We start from the raw sequence: 19,550 nt of genomic DNA, 5'->3' as shown, positions 1-19,550 counted from the left end.
CCTCTTCCGGGATACTGCCCGGATCTGACCTCCCCTCCGTTGTCTGGCTCTCCGATGGAGGCGTGGCCAGCCCTGACTTATCTTCACTCCCTGGTGTGGAATCCTCTGCCCTCGATACCTGGGACTCTTCCCCCCCACTATGCTCTGGTGGGGAAGCTGGTCCTGATTTCCAACTGCTACTCTGGGAGTCCCTGCTGGCCCCTTGCTCCTGGAGTGTCCCCCTTGGGAATCCCCCTTGCCCTGGCCACTGGCGCCCCCTTCTGTGAATCTTCCGATTCGCTGGAGAGGCTCATGGAATCTCTCGGGCCACTGTCATCTTCTCCTACGCTGCCCTCAGATTCTTCCCCTTCGCTCTCCATCTCCCCTCTTCCCTGTGCTTCTGCTCCTGAACCCCTGACAGATGCGTTCATAGAAAGACAATTTTGCAGCACTTAATTCTTGCTATTCTGCTCTAAGCTGCAAGTGGAATAGCAACTCTGTTTCAAGATTTCTGGAATCAAAATAACTTTCTGCAGCCATGTGGGCAATCTCATTTCTCTAGCTCCAAAAGTTTTAGGGCCGGCATAGGCAAACTCTGCTCTCCAGATGTTTTGGGACTACAGTGGTACCTCTGGTTACGAACTTAATTCGTTCCAGAAGGTCCATTCTTAACCTGAAACCATCCTTAACCTGAGGTACCACTTTAGCTAATGGGGCCTCCTGCTGCCACCGCGTCGCTAGCACACAATTTCTGTTCTCATCCTGGGGCAAAGTTCTTAACCCGAAGTACTAGTTCTGGGTTAGCGGAGTCTGTAACCCGAAGTGTTTGTAACCCGAGGTACCACTGTACAACTCCCAACATCCCTGACCACTGGTCCTGTTAGCTAGGGATGATGAGAGTTGTAGTTCCAAAACATCTGCAGGGCCGAGTTTTAGGGGGACAAATTTCATTCAGACGGTGGTGTGTATGTATTTAAGAGGATAAATGCTCCCTTTTCACTTGTTGCACTGCCAATTATATTCTTATCTACTTGCCCCACATGCCTCCTGAATCTGTTCAGGGTTTTTACACAACCCCCTGAAAGGGCCCAAGGGATGTAAAGTTCCATTGAGCAAATTCTTGCACAAGTGGGACAACTTCATTGGATACGACCCAATAGCTTTTGCCACAGCGTTTGGTTAACCTAGTAATCAGGCAAACATTCCTTGGCATGCAGCAATTGGGGGATAGTGTGTTAGCATTCAGGTGTCCTGTTCCTCACTCCAATGTGCTGTCTGTTTCTTCCTGTAGCCAAGTCAGATTTCCCTTGAAGAGAACATCTTGGTCTCCCGCTACATCAACAACCCTCTACTCATAGATGGTGAGTTTGTGTCTGAGTTAACTTTTCCTTCAGGAGTTGTATGTGGAGCCTTCAGAATTTGATTTATTGATTTATTATAATTATATCCTACATTGCTTCCAAGAAGCTCAAGGCAGCATATGTGGTTCTAGCCCTCTGCCACCTTCTTTCAAAAACCCTGTGAAGCACATTAGCCTGAGAGATAGCAGTCGGCCCAGTCCCCTGATGAGCTACAGAACTGAGTGGTGATTTGAACCTGGCTATTGAATAATAGGAAAACAATTCTGTTTGATTCTGTTGTGAAGCATTCACCACATTAAAACTACAGTTGTGTCGTCCAAACGCACAAAGCATCACTATTCAGGAATACTCACTGGAAATATCTGATCCCCTGACCCTGTTGTTCTCAACTCTTAGTTAGGTTCAATTTTTGAACAATTTGTGGCCACTGAACAGTGTTGTTCCTTTTTCAGATTTCAAATTTGATGTGCGGCTATATGTTCTGGTGACATCCTATGACCCCCTTGTCATCTACCTCTATGAGGAAGGTCTGGCCAGGTAGGTGTCCGTTCTGTGTCCCATGCTGTAGAAGGCAAATATTTTGCTCCACAAAGTTGATCAGTCAGGTGTCTTAATTTAATTTTGTGACTGTCTCTTAAGATATTGAAGAGGTCTCTTGGTAATTGTACTCAGCTTTTGGAAGTTGGGAATAATGAATCAATGCTTATAAAGTATCTAGATAAAAATTATTTTCTCTCATTATGAGTGCATTTCCATTCGTTTCCTGTCCTATTCTTCTCAAGCCCCAAGTGTTAGGGGCAGTCTCTAGTGGAGAATCTGCTGAGCTTAGCTACTGGCTGAAATTCAAGCAGCCTTAGCAATGACAGGGAATTATGGAATATACCATATTTTTTCGTGTATAATTTGGGGATTCCAAATTAAGAAAACACCCCTTAGCACTACCCATGTATAAGACGAGCCCCAATGTTAAACCTAATTTTCTGGTAAAAAAACCCTTAGTCTTATACTGTACACAGAAAAATACGGTATGTATTAGTGAATGAAATGCCATTTCCTGACTGTGGCCTTGAGGTGGCAGTAGTGGACTTTAAGGCTTTCATTGCCTTCCAAAGTTTTTGTCTTTCCTGAATTTGTGAGTATAGGCACAAGGGAAAGCTTTCATGACTTTGGCGCCATCAGGTTACAACTCTTTTTGTCCACATATTTCCGTCTCTGGCCAAAATGCCAAGAAACCTATACTAAAGAAACATAGGAAGGTGTTTTATACCAGGTCAGGCATGTGTCCGACCCATTATTTTAATTGAGAACTTGGTTCGAAAAGTTTAAGCATTCCACAGCCTTTCTTCAGTAGCTATATTAAGAACTAGAGGCAGTATGCAATGACTTGTAGGAAGTGGCACAACAATACTGCATGTGAGATAATATAGGATAAAAGCAGAATGTTGCTCCCCTTGTACTGAATTTAGGAAGAAGTTGTGGTGTCCTTAGTACGTAGTGTTATGGGACAGTGGTCCTCTCTTGTTTGATATGGGCAAATGGGTTGCAAACTGTCTCATATATTTTGACTTGTTCCAGAGCAACTTTCCATACTAGCTCTGGGCCTCCTTTGCAGGTAACAATCTGATACTTTAAAGTGGAAGGTATATTTGTGATGAACCTTTTTTGTCCCTGCTCCTCCTTATGAACTTGGCATTTGTCTCTATGCATTTTCCAGAAATTATTGTCTCCTAAAGTGGCTCACATCAGTAAGAATAAGAGAGAGGCCCTGATATTAGGCATACTAACTTAAAAACAAACAAACCGACAAAAGTAAAAGGAGTGAAGGGAAAAGGTAGAGGAGGGAGACCAATTCTTCAAGGCCAGAACAAAGGGGTGAACTATATAAGCAGGCATTTGTTTTTATTCATGCTGATCTTCGTTTTCTGGTGTTCTTGCTTGAATAGCAAATGGTGGCTCTTGTTTCTTTGGCTGATAGATGGGGCCAGAATGTTCTTTCCTCTTGCTTCTGCAGTTCCAGGGCAACAGGCAGCTGGAGCTGAGTGTTCTTTCAGGCTGTAAAGGGGGAAGCGAACTCCCTGCAGCTGCTTCGTCTCTGGTTGATGGATGAGGCCAAGTTGGTCTCCCTCTTGCCTTGATGTTATTCCTGGGAGGCAAGGGCTGTGGCTTCCCAGTGGCCCTCGGCCCTCTGGTCAATGGCAGAAGTCACAGTATGTTTCCCTTCTGCTCTCCAATCTCGGAGCAGTTCACTTATCAAGAGAACGTACTTAATTGTGAGCTGATTTTTTTGGGCGAGGAGGAATCAACTTTACACTTGAATATCACAGCACAACAGGCAGCTTCTGTGGTGCATCTTAAAAGAAGCCCGTTGTACACGATCAAAACAAAGTGCAAAAGGCTTAGATGCATGCTGGTAATTTTTTGTGTAACGTACCTTTGCAAAGTGAATGTTGTTGCCACCTCCTTTTGTGTTCTTTAGCAGCCTGTTCCCTTCATGTTTGCTGGTTTCGGATTGTGCGCAAACTTCTGACAGCAGTGAAGTGCCATTGGGGGGCACTCAGGCACAGGTTTTGCAAGTTTCTTCCTCAACTTAGTTTTTCTTTGTTTGGAGTCAAAGGGAAAAAGTCAGTTATTTTAAAATATCAAGTTTTAAAGAGCTATATTTTGGGGCCTAAACTCTTCCAGGCAGACATTTGTAGTTGGACCAGTGCTGATCTGCGGAGAAAACGCAGAGTCGTTTTGTGGAAATACAATGGGTTGAGCAGAAAACCAAATGTGCTTGAGAGGGGCCCCAGAAGGAGAAGGGGTGGGAAAAGGACGTGGCTGCGCAACTATGCTCTGAAATGAAGGAGCAGGCAGCAGAACCTCGCAGTGCCTGACAGTGTGCTGCTTTCCTGTTCCCTAAGCCCCCCAGTGCCCTCTCCTTTGGTAGTCCTGCTTGCTAATTAGCACTGGCTCCATGGAGATATTTACCTTTTCTCTGCTGGATTCCTGTGGTTTCCAAAGAATTCAGGTACTTACTGTGAGCCAAGGAATTCACATTACCTCATAGACTGTGTTGTGGCCAGAGCTTGTTACAGCAGCCCAGTCCCCTTTTCAGTAACCCCTGCCTGGCAGGCCCTTGATGTTTGGGGAATGTAGCTAACTTAAGCAGTGGGGGGATTGCAGTTGGTCTCATGATCCTCCTTTCTCTCTCCCCCCACCTCCTAGGTTATAGCAAACATATCAGTTTTGAGCAACAATATTTTGTACTTCTTGCTACTACTGAGCATGCATCGATCGGTTAAGCTAGTATGAAGCAGAATACCACTATTGGTTTCCTACATTGAAGAGCGTTGGGCATATTGACAGGATATAAGAATGTTGGTGCTATCTGTAGTTGTGCATGTGAAGTAGTAGCTAGAATTTGAAAATGGTTCTTCATTTTTTTGTAAGTGGCTTAGAAGCTTTTTTGTAGTAAGCAACTAATTATAATAAATAGAATTGTAGAGTTGGAAGGGACCGCGAGGGTCATCTAGTCCAACCCCCTGCAATGCAGGGATCTTTTGCCCATTGTGGGGCTTGAACCCATGGCCTTGTGATTAAGAGTCTCATACTCTACAAGTAATAAATTATGTACCCATTAGGAGATTACATAGATCTGACTGAAGAAATATGGAGAATTTGGAGTGGCATTCAAAATGGTACACTGGGCCAAGTTGTTTGTGTTTATATACAGTCTTTCCTCCTGTAGGAGCCCAGGGGGTGCACAGCAATGTTACAATACAAAAATCAAAGTAAAACTCCTTAAAGCTTGATTGTCTAAAACAAGAAGCCTAATATAATGCAGCCAGTCCACCATACAAGCTACTGGCTTCCAGGGCTTATTTAGGTTCCCACAGCCCAGATGAATAAATATGTTTCGTTGACATCTGAAAATTTTCAGTGTGGGAAACCTCATAGAGGGAATTCCATAACCAGGGTGCCACTACCATGAAGGCTCGGTCTTGGGCAACCAGCTTACAGGCTATACCTGGTGGTAGAACCATTAGCAGGACCTCTTCTGCTGATCTCAAAGCGGGAGTCAGTTTGGAGACCAACAGACTTATGGGGAAGTGCTCTCCCCACTTTAATTTCCTTGGCACGGTTTATATACCATAATGCCATTTGTGTGTCCTCATTCAATTTAAGTTCCATCATTCGTTTGCAATAACATTGGATTTTCCATAAAACTTTGAGTTGCTAATTAATTTGCATCAAATTTTCTGATGCCCCTGAGCATGATCTGATTTAACATGTTTGTTTACTGGTATTTAGAACACTAGGCTAAAAATGCTGAAACTGCCAAGCTGGCCTAATAAATTATTTGCATTTGGTATCCCTCAATTGTTCCTAATTAACTTAAGAAACAGAACATTTTTTTAGTTGAAAAATAAAGCATTGACAAATTTTCCACTCCACATTCCTGTTCATTTGTTATTCCTGTGTCCATATGGAGTTAAATGGTTTAAAAGTCGTTTAAGCTGCTTCCTGCATTGAGGATGGGGTCCTTCAATTAGTTCACATAAGTCCAATTATGTGACACAAACAGAAAAAATAATTAATCAAAGATGGTTCCTGTTACTGATGTTGGCAGAACAGATAATGAATTCAGTCGCACTGCTATTTCTAAATGTATGTGTGTTTCGTGGATAAGACTGCAAATAGCCCATTGCAATTTGGTAGTGGATAAGAGACTGTGAAAAAGAGATGATAGCAATTTCTGATATGGTGTGATGAGGGATGGGTTTGGGGAGGAAGCATGGAAGTTGGCAGCTAGCTTTCATCAGATGTATAGGTGAGGGGAGAAAGTAATATCTAGCCATTCCCCAATCTCTAGATAAAAGATGATGGGACAATTGGCCTGCTATGCTTTGAATTATTGTTGTAGTCTTGGTTCTTGTTTTGTAGGTTTGCAACTGTGAGATATGACCAGGGAGCAAAGAATATTAAGAACCAATTCATGCATTTAACAAACTACAGTGTCAACAAGAAGAGTGGTGACTATGTCAGGTACTTACATTTTGCTGAGGAGTTTTTGAGTTTTCAGTTGTCCAGAGAAAAGCAGCCAAAGCCATGATATTTATTTATTTAAATATATTTTTATCCTGCCTGTTACACCCCGCCCCCACAAAGTAGCTTACAGCAGTTAATATATATAATACATTGAATAATGAAGCACTAAAAAACAAAACTAGTGTTTTGCTGTGGTTGTCTTAAATTGATGCAGACACTGATTTAGAGACTACCTTAACCCAGTAGATCTCTGTGGTCTGTGGGAAGGTTTCTTCTGCAAGCTTCAAAGATCTCAGCCGCCCCCTCTGTGGTAACTTGGATCAGTCTTTTTTAGTGTGGCTGCCTCTGTTATGCGGAACAGCATTACTGTTGAGATATGACAGACATCCACTTTTGGCACTTTCCAGAAACAATTGAAGACATTCTTGTTCCTACAGGCTTTCCCAGTTGAATAAATGTGTATTTGCCATGAGTCTCTCTTTTGTATTGTCTTACTTTTGTTTTAAAGGTATTGGCTGTTTTGTGTGTTGTTAACTTTTTTTTGCTGTTTTAATTGTACTTTCCCTTGAAATGCTTGCCTAGAAGGTGATTAATAAAATAATAATAATAATGGTGATGATGATCTATGATTCTATGTGCTACTTGTAAGACTTGACCCAAATTGTTTATTTCTGTTAAACATTTGTCAAAAATAATTAATACAAAAACCCAAAACTTGTAAATTGACATTTAAACAGAAATAATGAGACATTATACTGAAGTTCCTTAAAGTGTGAAATCTATTTCTTTGGTTGTAGCTGTGATGACCCTGAAGTGGAAGATTATGGGAACAAATGGAGTATGAGTGCAATGCTGAGGTATCTGAAACAGGAAGGAAAAGATACTACAGGTGAGTAGAGAACTGTTACCCCCAGAACAGCACATGATAGGAAGAGAGGAGGGATAATTGCATCTGGCAAGCAAAAATTCTTGCTCTGACGGAACAATCAGAAGAGTGTGAGGTTGAATACTTCCCATGTGTCTTTTGTAAACACACTATTCCCTATGTAGTATTCACTTTATTAAGTAAATGCCTTTCATCCTGGAATTCTATATTTTATTGGACAGTTTCTTTTCCTCACATTTGATTGATTTACTGATAGCATCATGAATGAGAAATGCAAATTAGAAATTCTTTTTAGCAACAAGTTCTTAGCATCAATTAATGATGACTAGCATCAGTACCAGCATTGTCAAAATTCTTGTTTAGTGGAAGGAGACCGGTGAACTCAAAAGTGTGTAATGCATGGAATAATGCATGCTGTTTGAAGCAGGCATTGTTTTTGCAAAAGTGAAGAGGCAATGCCTATGAGAATATATGACTTTCGTTTTCATGTGAGAATTGAAATGGCTTACAATTAATATATACACAGGTGGTTTGGCCAGACTAAGACATGAGCATTCTGGTGTACTTAAATTTTTTTGGATCAACTTTGTGTTTGTCTGAAATCTTGAAAGTGATAGACGATAGTCTGCAACAGAAATGGACAAATTATTTATTCATGTGGGGTCACTAGTCTCCAGACAGTGGTATTGAGGCCAAGAGAATATTTTTTGGCACAGTAGCTAGGTTCCATAATAAAACTGATGCTTCCTAAAGGTTTTACATAGCTTTTGTGCTTGGGCATAGCAATACATACAAATGTGTACAATTGCTGATAGTCAAGAAAAGTTATAACATTAAAGTGGAATACCTTTCTTGAAAAGCAGCAAGTTTACAAACTTTTTATTTTTCCATGGAATGAAAGTGTAGGCAAATATATTAGGGCTTTCATTAAAAAATAATGATAGGGCTAACAGGGACTGGAACTAATTGCCTTGGGGGCTGTCATTTGGTTGTCCTAGTTTAGAAGAGGCACAACTTGCAAAAGTTGTGGAATTCTGTCCCCACGGAGGTTCGCCTGGCACCTTCATTATATAGCTTTTGTTGTATGCTGAAGACACACCTCTTTACCTTGGCCTTTACCTCTTGAGTTATATATTTTGAAGATCCACTCTAGCTGTGATTGTAATTAGTTTTAAACTGTTTTTATGCTGTATTTTATATTGCTGTAACCAGCCCTGGGACCTTCTGATGAAGGGTGGGTAATAAATCTAATAATTAATAATAATTATAATAAGCAATAACACTTTATGTTGTACCTCAAAACTAGAATATTACTTTACTTGGTTTTAATTCTTATACTTTGGTTGGTATTTATGGGGTACCTATAAGCAAGTCTCCTAATTCCTTCCTACAAGTTTCTTTTAAAGTTCCCTTGTGGGCGTGCTCTTAGGAGCTTTCTGTTTGCTGGCTGTTGTTGATGCTCATGTTCTTATGTGTCTTTGTTTCAATATCACAGGTTAAAAATCCTCATATCAAATTTCTCATTCTTTTTCGCTTTACCCTTTTCTCCTTCCAGCTCTGATGGCCAGTGTAGAGGATCTGATAATAAAGACAATACTTTCAGCTGAACTGGTAATAGCTGCTGCCTGCAAAGCCTTTCTCCCACACCGAGGTGTTTGTTTTGGTAAGGAAATGAAGGCACCTCGTCTGTTGTATGTAGTTTCTCTGACAATGCAATCCTATATGTGTCTAGTCAGAAGTAAGTTACATTGAGTTCAGAGGAACTTTTATTTCCAGGTAAGTGTGAAAGGATTCCAGCCTTATGGTGGAATTCAGTATAGCACTAAGTGGGGTATGCATGGGGATGGGGACAAGGTCTGCTCATGCAATGGGACATGCCCAGTGTGTGTCATGACATCATGCGTGCTGCCCAGTCTCGGAACCTGACTTCCAGTGACACAGGAAGTCAGGTTCTGAGACCTCACAAGGCCTTGGATGTGACATCTGGTGCTTCGCGAGGCCCTGCAGTGTGGGTGCTGAGTACCCATGACAATTATTTTGTGGGTGCTCAGGCACCCAGAGCCCCCTATAGTTGGCACCCCTGCCCCCAACCCTCCAGAGCAAATTTAAGGGGTGCACAGGGGGAAGCCCCGTTGTACTAGCACACCTCGTTCCCCACATCCAACAACTTAGTTGAATCTCCCCCTTCAGTGTTTCTTCTTCCTCGGGTCATATTTTGAAGGGAGTATGGGTAATTTGCACTTCATACTAGATCATTAATGGACAAAGAATGGGCCAGACACCTTCTGTAGACCATATGAAGTTGTAAGCAGCTGTTCTTTGAATGATGGCACACATGGTCACAACATGGGTGGCTGGTTGTGTTCGTTGCTTGTGTACGTCTACTGTGGCATGGGCTGCTGTCAAAGAACAACTGTAACAGGTAAGCTGCTTTGTTTTTCTTAGTAATGTAATACGAGCAGGATGCCAGCAATTAAATTAACATGCAAGGTTTAAAATGCAAGAGAATATTCATCTGTTCAGTGCACGGATGACCTAGAGGGTGCATTCTGCTAGTAAAAGTGTAACAAAAAAGCACTCAACTTATTAATGAAAGACTAGGAATGGCAGCAGCTGTGAGATGGAAAACTTAATCCTTTTTTAAGAAAAGAAAAGCATATTTCTTGTTCACAGTTTGAAAATGTGCATCAGATTTCTCCTGAAATAAGAGAGCTTCAATGATGCTTTAAGAACAGAAGGAATTGAATTGGCGTCATTGTCCCCACTCTTTATGATCTCTAGGGTCTCTCTGCTTCTCATGGCATTTTGTTTCTTTTTGTCTTGCACTTGGTTGCTTTTGTGTCCTGGTTGGTTTTTTTTTTGGGGGGGGGAGCAGTCTAGGTTGGTGATTATTCAACCTGGTGAGTGTGGTATTGCCCAATGCTTTCTCCTAACCCTGGTTCCGCAGCGGGTGGGGAAGGATCACTGGCTCCTCCCCAGGACTTGAGTTGAAAGGGGAGCTGAGATATGCTTTGACTGCATTCTTGCCAGGTGCATGTGCAGAGCCAAAGCGAGCCTCCACTTCTGCCTCTCCTCCTTGGCTCTGAACTTGAGGAACATGGTGGAGACATGGCTGTTTGTTGAGTACTTGTAGGATCCAGAACGAAACCAAGGCTCCACAAACCCCCTCTGCCTCTGCTAGGCACTCTGAGCTTGGAAGATGCTGCTGGAGCAGAAGAACTTGACACATCTCCGACTTCCCTTGCTTTGAGATGAAGATGAAACAGGGAAGCTTGTTTCTGTGTTTACCTACATAGTTTTATTTGTATGCCGCCTTTCCATAGCTTACAACATGAAAAAATATATAACTACAACATAACAAAAGTAGTCATAAACCATAAATAAAACATTAAAAAATACACAACCACATAAACCACAAGATCTAAAATAAAGACACAAAAAAAGAACAGCAACAAGTCCCACCAAACAACCCGCCCCAAAACCCACCCCAGCCCAAGAGGGTGTTCAGCAGCCTCAGCTTTTGTAGCTGGGGTCAATCAAGGCCCTCCTCTCCCAGACCAGGTGAAAAAGGCCTGCAAGAAGGGAAGCAGATCTTCCTGGCTGGTTTTTTTTTTTATAATAATATTTATTAAATTTTTGTATAACCAATAAAAAACATACATAATAACAAAATATTTTCCATTATCCACATTTCATTCTCAACTTTGGACTTCCTCACATCTCCTGTTCCTGCTTTCTAAACATAGATTTTACCAGCAAATTATTAACTTAATTTAATTCATATAATATAATTTTCCAATATTTAATGTCTCAAATTTTGGGATTTAACATACTCTTATTGAAGCTTAATCATAAAATATTACTTATCCAAAATTTATCTTTTCATCTACCAATTAAATTTAAATTTATATTCTTTATAACTAGTTTGTTGGAGCCGTGTTTTTGCTAATCTTACATCTTTCTTAACATTCATACAATTTACAATATTTTTGTAGATAGTCCTTAAATTTCTTCCAGTCCTCCTCCACCAGTTCTTCTCCCAGGTCTCGGATTCTGCCAGTCATCTCCGCCAGTTCCATATAGTCTATCAGTTGCATCTGCCATTCTTCCAGTGTGGGTAATTCTTGAGTTTTCCAGCTTTTAGAGATGAGTATCCTTGCTGCTGTTGTAGCGTACATAAAAAAGGTTCGATCCTTCTTTTGCACACTCTGACCAACAATGCCCAAGAGAAAGGCCTCTGGTTTCTTAAGGAAGGTATACTTAAATATCTTTTTCAGTTCATTATAAATCATTTCCCAGAAAACCTTCACTCTAGGGCAAGTCCACCAGAGGTGAAAGAATGTTCCTTCAGCTTCTTTACACTTCCAACATTTATTATCAGACACATGGTATATCTTTGCAAGCTTGACTGGCTGTTTGTTGAGTACTTGTAGGATCCAGAACGAAACCAAGGCTCCACAAACCCCCTCCAGTAATAAAGCAGTGACAAGGCTTCTTGTATGGGGAGGAATGCCTCACACTTCTCCCCAGCTCCAAGCTTGGAGCTAAAGAGCGAGGTAGAGGATGGTAACTAATCTTGTACGTTTGAGACATGCAGCATTAGGTCAAGGACAAGATCTGTCCTATTGGAGGAGGGACATAATATTGATGAAGACTCAGGCTTCCTCAACCTCGGCCCTCTAGATGTTTTGAGACTACAGTTCCCACCATCTCTGACCACTGGTCCTGCTAGCTAGGGATCATGGGAGTTGTGGGCCAAAAACATCTGGAGGGCCAAGGTTGAAGAAGCCTGATGAAGACAAATATTTGAAAGCCAGCCGTACATTGTCCACCCTGGCCCCAATTTTATTTCAATTATTAAAATAATTAACTCAAATGTAAGAACATAACATATTTCTTTTCTGGATTAGATCAACATTCCATCTATTTGTAATACTCACTTTCCTCCAGTGCCTAACCAGATGCTCCTGGAAGCTCAGAAACTGATTGTAATTGTCATTGCTGTCTCCTGTTGAGTATAATTAGAAATATGCTGTCTTGAGTATTTCAATTATTATGGCGATCTTCCATGTATTTGTCAAATCCTTTTTAAAGCTATTTAGGTTAGTGGTTGTTGCAGCCGTCTGTAGCACTGAATCCCACAATGCCTATCAGTTGCATTGGGTAGCCCAGAGCTGTAGTTGAAATTAATGAAAAAGCTGAAATTACTCTCCAGTACAATGTCCATATCACTCCTTGTTCTTGTCTTTCTTAGGCCTCTCTCATAATGACACACTACCCCAATGATTTTAGTTCTTCTTTCTTAACAACCCCCCCCCCCCCCAGTTTTCTCCAGCTTTGCAATATTTTTTGTACAAAGGCAAACAGAACTACCCACAGTATTTTAAATACTGGAGAAAACAGCCTTTTGGAGCTCTTCAGAACTTATGAAGCACTGTACACTTGGCTCAGATCCTGATCTAAGAATAAATTGCATCTGAACGGTGTGCCTAGAATTCTCAGGGTATCCATCCCAATGCTGTGGATTTCCCCACATGCCAAATGGATAGCTTTGAATCACTAACTTCTTTTTCCACCATTAAATTTTATCCAGCACCTGAACCTCACTATTGTCGGGCTAGGATAAATCCACTGATGGTAGCTGCAAAGGTGTGAATTGCACTATCTGTTGTTCATAAAAACTGGGAAATGTCCTTATGATGTAAAAATGACTAAGTGAAAATTCACAGAATGCTTGCACCTCACAAGCGTGCCTCTTTCACAAATTTAGCATTTTTGAGGGAAAGTGCGTTGCTTTCGTTTGGGTTTTTTCTGGGCTTGTGTTTGGATGGTCATACCACATGGCGGCGATAGAGCTCACATCTGGCAGCGCTTTTGATTGGAGTTATGTGCTGGCAAAGACTGGAAGACTTGCTGGCAAGAAACCTGGGAATGTTTCCAAAAAAGCAACGGATGGTACCAGTTTGTGCCTTCTCCCACTTTCTAGTACCTGTTTCTCAACCTTCCCTTTGGCAGCAACCTATTGCTTCCTGCAGCCTTATGCGTAAATACAGGACAGACGCTGCAGAGCTGGGAATTGTAGAATCCAGAAGCATTTCATTCCCTATTTATTAAGGCTGCTCAGGCCTACTAGACTAAAAGTGAAGAACCCTCTAGCTCAGGATATAGATACTAGAGCTGTTAAGCTTGATAGCACTATAGTTACTATATCAATTACATTAAAAGTACAGACTTGATTAAAGTTGGGTGGCGGTAGGTCCCAGAAGAGCTGGAACAGAGTATGAGCAGTACCAAGTGCTGTGACAGCTACTGGTCCTGTATGCTTTGCTAATTGGAACTCATAACCAAATCTGGAGAGTAGGGAGCAACCTTCTTGCTGCAGTAGCTGATGTGCATGGGCTTTTGCCCTCCCCCTCGGAGAAGAAAGGTGTAAAGCAGTACTAAGCCTCATTCATGGGATCTTAGTGTCAGCAGGAGTGTGTGGGCAAGGAGTCCAGAGGTCCCTTGCTGCTAAAGAAGAAAGGTGGATACATGATAAAACAGCAGCTAATCAGAAGTCAGAATCGTGTTGCAGAGTGTGGAATGTGTGTTGGGGTTTATGGAAACAGGAATAAAAACTCCATGGGCAGTGTGGATGAATGAATGGGGAAAGCCAGCACCAGTGATTCCAGCATCCAAGACAGTGGTGCAAGTTGCTGTTTTGGTATCTGCCTCAGATATCAGAATGCTTGCGGCCAGTCTTGTTTACTAGCCAATGTCTCATACAGGGATTGAGGTTCACCATCAGCCTTCTGAGTTGGCCTGTTCCTCCATTAGGAAGTTGCTCACAAGGAGTTTGTGGTTCTAGGACAATGGTGTGGAACCACTTTGGTCTGGAGGCCTGGAGCCAAAATTTGCCAAACTTCTGTAGGCCACATTGGTTTTTTGCAGCCAAGACTTTACCTTTGGTGCTGTTTGAATTTGACTATTGTGCTGCTTTCAAAAGAGGTCGGATATGCTTGGGAGTAATCACTTGCTTCTGAGTGTCTCTGATACCCTGTCATGCTGCCTTTGGCAGGTACATTGCCCAAATCAAACAGTGCCAACCCAAAGGTAAAACTTTGGCTGCAGAGGGAAGTTCTTTTGCAATCATGGCTTGAATTTGGCACTGTTTGCAGCCTTTGCTTGGCTGAAATGGGCAGGCTTGGTGGGCCTAAGTAGACCCACAGGCCAGAGGTTCCCCACTGCTGCCCTAGGACTACTAATAATTGTATGTGAGGTGTCTTTTTTCCAAGGCTAAACAAGCTTGTTAAGCACATTAAGCACAGCTTACAAAAGTAACATTCACAACTTTTCATATCATTTGCACAAACATTGTAGAGGCAGGTGATGAACCTTTTTCACTTTTTTGATAAAGAATCCATGGCCACCTTTCATGGATGCTTCAGCTGAGATTCCTGCATTGCAGGGGGCTGGACTAGATGACCCTTGGGCTTCACTTCCAACTCTATGATTCTATGAAATGGTGTGTATATTCAGCTCTCTAGTGTAACAGCTGTGGTTTGGAGCATGCACTAGAAAACAAATAGCAGCATTTGAAAGTGACTCTGTTCAGTGCCAAGAATATTTTAAACGTGCAAACTGCCTAAACCAAGGCATATTAAACAATGTGCATAAATCCTTAGTTTGCATAGTTCATTTTTGCTTCTATAAGTCATGGGGCCGGGTGGAGGGTTCTATGCAGGACCTGCCTACAAATTCTATGACCACCAGGGGTGCCTATTCAGACTTTCCCTCAGAGATTGCAGCAGGCATTGCTTGCATAAATTCTTTTTACAGATGGGCAGAAACGTATTGTTTTAATTACAGTTCACATGTTTTATCACAATGTTGATTACTGCATCCAGTGGCAAATTACACATGTGCGCTGTAGTTGTTGAATAAAGAGAACCAAAACTATGGGATTCCTAGTTACCGTTTGGTGATTCCAGCTTTTCAAACAGTATTTTCCATTTTTACTTTTTCCTGTGATCAGTCAAACCTTGGTTCCCTAAACCGATCTGTTTTGGAACGTTTCGGCTCCCGAACACCAAAAACCCGAAAGTAAATGCTCCAGTTTTTGAACGTTTTTCAGAAGCCAAATGGCTTCTGGGAATTCCCCCCCCCCCCTTTTCTCTCCATTGACTTTGCCGACTGCCCTTTGATCCTCGGTCGTTGAATGTTTCGGAAGTCGAACGGACTTCCGGAACAGATTACATTCAGCAACCGAGGTTTGACTGTAATTGAATAATTATTTGCTGGTTATCTGCAATGCCAGTCCTGTCCTGTCCTCTCTAGCTCCTTTCCACTCTTTTGTGAATTATGCTACCCAGGATTCTTCCTTTCTTATCTCATTCTGCATCTACCAGACCTTGCAATATGCACATTTTCTGATTTGGAGCTTGTACAGAGTTGCTTTGGAATCTTCTGTTTTATTTTCAAGCATCTAGAAGTGGTTGCACATGAATTTAGGGTCCTAAATTAACCCAAGTAGGAGATTTCTGCACAAATCTTAAAAGGAAAACATGGGGACGAAATATTCCTATTTGGCTAGTAATAATTGCTTGATTTGCCTCCCAAATGCCTTGGACTCTATAGCTATTAATCCTTGAATCTTGAGGCACACAGAAGTCTCTCATCATACAAAGAGTTAAGCTTTGAACAGGGGGAGGAAAGCCAAAGTAACCTCAATTAGTATAATGTATTTTTATCTTCATTGAGGGTTATTTCCCCTTGTAAATGCTAACCAGCTTGACATTGGGAGATACAACTTAAATTGCAGCCCTAGGTGGTCTGGCTGTAGCCTCCCTGGAGATTGCAGGTATTATGTATACATCCTGACCAGGCATTAATTTGGCAGGTAGTCTGGAAAATGCCACTGCGTTGTATTCTAATGTGAAAGCTGTGTTTAGCATCTGCATTGAGTGGAAAGAGGTTCTGCATTTTGAGGAAAAAAGGACAACTGGCAAGTGGGAGTTGGAATAAACCAACTTCATATAGGATCATGCCCCTTAATGTGGTAAATATAGTCTTGGGAGATGATCAAAAAGCATTTTTTTTTTTTTTTTTGCTTGGCAGAACTAGCTTATTCCCATTTGTACAACTTCTGGAGGGTTACAGAGGCATCTATGAGTTAAACAAGGGAGAGTGGGAGCTTTCAGCACTCCAAGCAGACCATTACAGAAGTGATTCAGCAGGAGGAGGCGGCAGGAGACTGGTATATTCCGGTCCAGGCCTATTAAAGGTTTCATTGTTTTGACTTCTGGAGTCTGCTTCTGGGTGGGCACCGAAAAGCCCCATTATGGCATATATTGAGTCCTGCTTTGAAGCACTGAAATTTTTCCCTAGGGGGAAAAGGGAAGAGATGGTGAGAAGGCACTAAGTTCATTTTCTGACTCATTCGCCACTGCTGCACCCACAGCATAGATCTGGCGCAAGTATAATCCTATCACAGTCCCGTATATCACTCTCATAATCACTGATATAGGTAATGTAGCACTATAAACTACCCAGAGAATGTTAGTTATTGAGCAGGAAAGAAAGAAATGGGGGACTGAACACCAGAAGTCTTTTAAAGCTCGAATGAGACCATAAACACTGAGAAATTGTTTTACATTGCTGAATTGTAACCCATTTGTTCTTTGTCAAAGCGATAAAAGAACATGCAGAGGCTTAGGGGTTAGTAGTTGTTCAAGAAAAATGCAACAACCTTTGCATACAGTAGATTTATTAGTTAAGCAGAGTGAGCTCAATATATGACTATAATAACTGGGGAGAAGGGGAGAGCAAGGAAAGGTATTTGATTTATTTATTCATTAAAGGTGTTTTAATACAGACATACAATCATATCCCCATGGTACTTACTTAAACTAAGCTGTCATTTTCCAGTCTTGGAAATTAGAGAACACATGTGGTTCAGTAAAAGATTAGAGTATGAAGTTGTGTCATGATCGTACTGCTGAAATTATTCATTGAATGATGTATGTTCTTTTAAACTGAAGTGGCGAATGGAACAAATGACTGCAATGTTCTTCCCCTGAAAACCACCATAAAGAAAGTATTGGGAGCAACCATTTAAAGCCTTGGCCCCTTAATCTGCAAAGAAACTCAATGTTTAGTTTATACTATGTCAGGCAAAAAGGTGTGTGTGTAGAGAGAGCTTTTATTGTGTGGTCCTTTTTTGCCACACTAGAGTTGGAGTAGGTGTTGCTCTGAGCCCTGAAAAGACCAAAAGTGCTTTCAAGACTTTGAATGCCCTACACAGTTTTCTCACAGGCTAAGGTAGCCTTCCCCAACCTGGTGCCCTTCAGATGTTTTGGATGGTAATTCCTATCAACCCTAGCCAGTGTATCCAGGGTGATGGGAGTTGTAGCCCAACATGTACGAGAACACAAGAAAGCCTGCTGAATTGGACCGGTGTCCTCTCTAGTCCAGCATCCTGTTCTCACAGTGGCCAACCAGATGTCTGTGGGAAGCAAACAAGTAGGACCTGAAAGTAAGAGCAGTCTCCCCTCCAGTGGTTTCCAGCAACTGGTTTAAGAGCATCCTGTCTCCGACAGTGAAAGAGGAACATAGCTGTCATGGCTAGTAGCCAATGATAGCCTTATCCTTTATGAATGTGTCTAATCCTCTTCTAAAGCTATCCAAGTTGGTGACCATCACTTGTGAGAGTGAACTCCATAGATTAATTATGTGTTATGTGAAGAAGTTATTTCTTTTGTCTGTCCTGTATCTTCCAACATTCAACGTCATTGGATGGCCCAATGTTCTACCACTGTGAAGACAGATACAACAAATTCGTTCAGGTTCTCCACAGTCTCTGCAGAGGGATCTTTAGCATACCCTTGACTTCTGTAATCTAAAGGTCCAACTGCCTCACTAGCCTGTCTCATGCTGCTCAATGTATTTAAATTATTTTCTTTGGTTTATTTATTTTTAGCAATGTGCTCCCCTGATTCTTTTTTATCATCTGTTATTGCCTTTTTGCACTTCTGTAGCCAAAGTTTGTGTTCCCTTTAGCTCTTATTTGGACAAGAGTGTCATTTTTATCTCTTAACAGCTTCTTAACTCTACTTGTGAAGCACGCTGGCAACCTACCGGCTTGATAGTACTTTTCCTGGTATATATTCCAGCTGTGCTTCTAATAATGTGATTTTAAATAACTCACAAATATTTGGGGGGGATTGGCGTCTCTTGACTTTGTAGTTGGGGCACCAACCAACGATGTACCTAGGAGCAGCACAAAACTATATGCCTGCTGTTTCAGAGAAAATTCTATTCTATCCAGAGCTGGTACGCAACCCAATTCCTGCATCTGGGAAACACCCATCTAGAGGGTCTCAACTCTTGTCATGATTCAGTTGCACTTCACTAGCCCTCATCCAGCCCATGACTGCATCCAGGCACCAGTTTAGGATATGCACTATTCTCCTGATTTACCGTATTTTTCGCTCCATTGGACGCAGTTTTTCCCCTCCAAAATTGAGGGGAAATGTGTGTGCGTCCTATGGAGCGAATGCAGGCTTGTGCCATAGCTGCGCGCAACCCCTCCGGCATGGAGAGGCTGCACGGGGCTATGGCTTCTTTAGCCCTGTGCAGCCTCTCCTGGCAGGGAGGGATTGCGCGGGACTAAAGAGGAAGCCAAAGCAGCCAGCGGGATCCATCCTGCTTGCCGCGTTGGCTTGTTCCATAGCCATGCGCCACCCCTCCGGCAGGGAGAGGCTGCACAGGGCTATGGCTTCTTTAGCCCTGCGCAGCCTCTCCCGCTAGGGAGGGATTGTGCGGGGCTAAAGAGGAAGCCAAAGCAGCCAGCGGGATCCATTCCGCTTGCTGCCTTGGCTTGTTCCATAGCCGCGCACAACCCCTCCGGCAGGGAGAGGTTGTGCGCAGCCTGTACGTTGCTCTTTGGGGCTGGGGGGGGAAAAAAGATTTTTTTTATTGATTTCCCCGTCTAAAAACTAGGTGCGCCCTATGGTCCGGTGCACCCTATGGTGTGAAAAATACAGTAGATGTTATAGAGAAATAAAGATAGAATCTTTGAAATTTGGGTTTCAGTATTTGTATAAGGACAAGTATTAGTACTGATTTCCCTCACTCGCCTTATTGCACATGGTACTTCTCGAGGCAACCAGGATTATTTCTTGCTAAGGGGAAGAAGATCTCCCAAAATATTTCTCATAAGTATCTTGGAGGTCAGTTTGCGAGCTCCTCTAACAAGAAGCAGCTCAGGGGAAAAGACGTTGCCTTCTGAACTCATATCAAACCATGGAGAAAGG

At 42.1% G+C, this 19,550-nt stretch overlaps 1 protein-coding gene across 4 annotated transcripts in view; it reads left to right on the top strand.

The window, feature by feature from the left end:
* Nucleotides 1-19,550, top strand: part of TTLL5 (tubulin tyrosine ligase like 5) — a 113,193-nt gene that overhangs the window by 14,572 nt on the left and 79,071 nt on the right. For all 4 annotated transcript variants that reach the window (XM_079971848.1, XM_079971850.1, XM_079971849.1 and 1 more), the window contains exons 8-12: nucleotides 1,271-1,340; nucleotides 1,793-1,877; nucleotides 6,267-6,368; nucleotides 7,169-7,260; nucleotides 8,813-8,920. In XM_079971848.1, the coding sequence (XP_079827974.1) occupies nucleotides 1,271-1,340; nucleotides 1,793-1,877; nucleotides 6,267-6,368; nucleotides 7,169-7,260; nucleotides 8,813-8,920 (457 nt within the window). The remainder of the gene's footprint in view (nucleotides 1-1,270; nucleotides 1,341-1,792; nucleotides 1,878-6,266; nucleotides 6,369-7,168; nucleotides 7,261-8,812; nucleotides 8,921-19,550) is intronic.

This window comes from Podarcis cretensis (assembly GCF_951804945.1).
Source record: "Podarcis cretensis genome assembly, chromosome: 1".
Classification (NCBI taxonomy): domain Eukaryota; kingdom Metazoa; phylum Chordata; class Lepidosauria; order Squamata; family Lacertidae; genus Podarcis; species Podarcis cretensis.
Note: the sequence above shows the minus strand (reverse complement) of the source record. Positions and strands in the feature narration are given on the sequence as shown.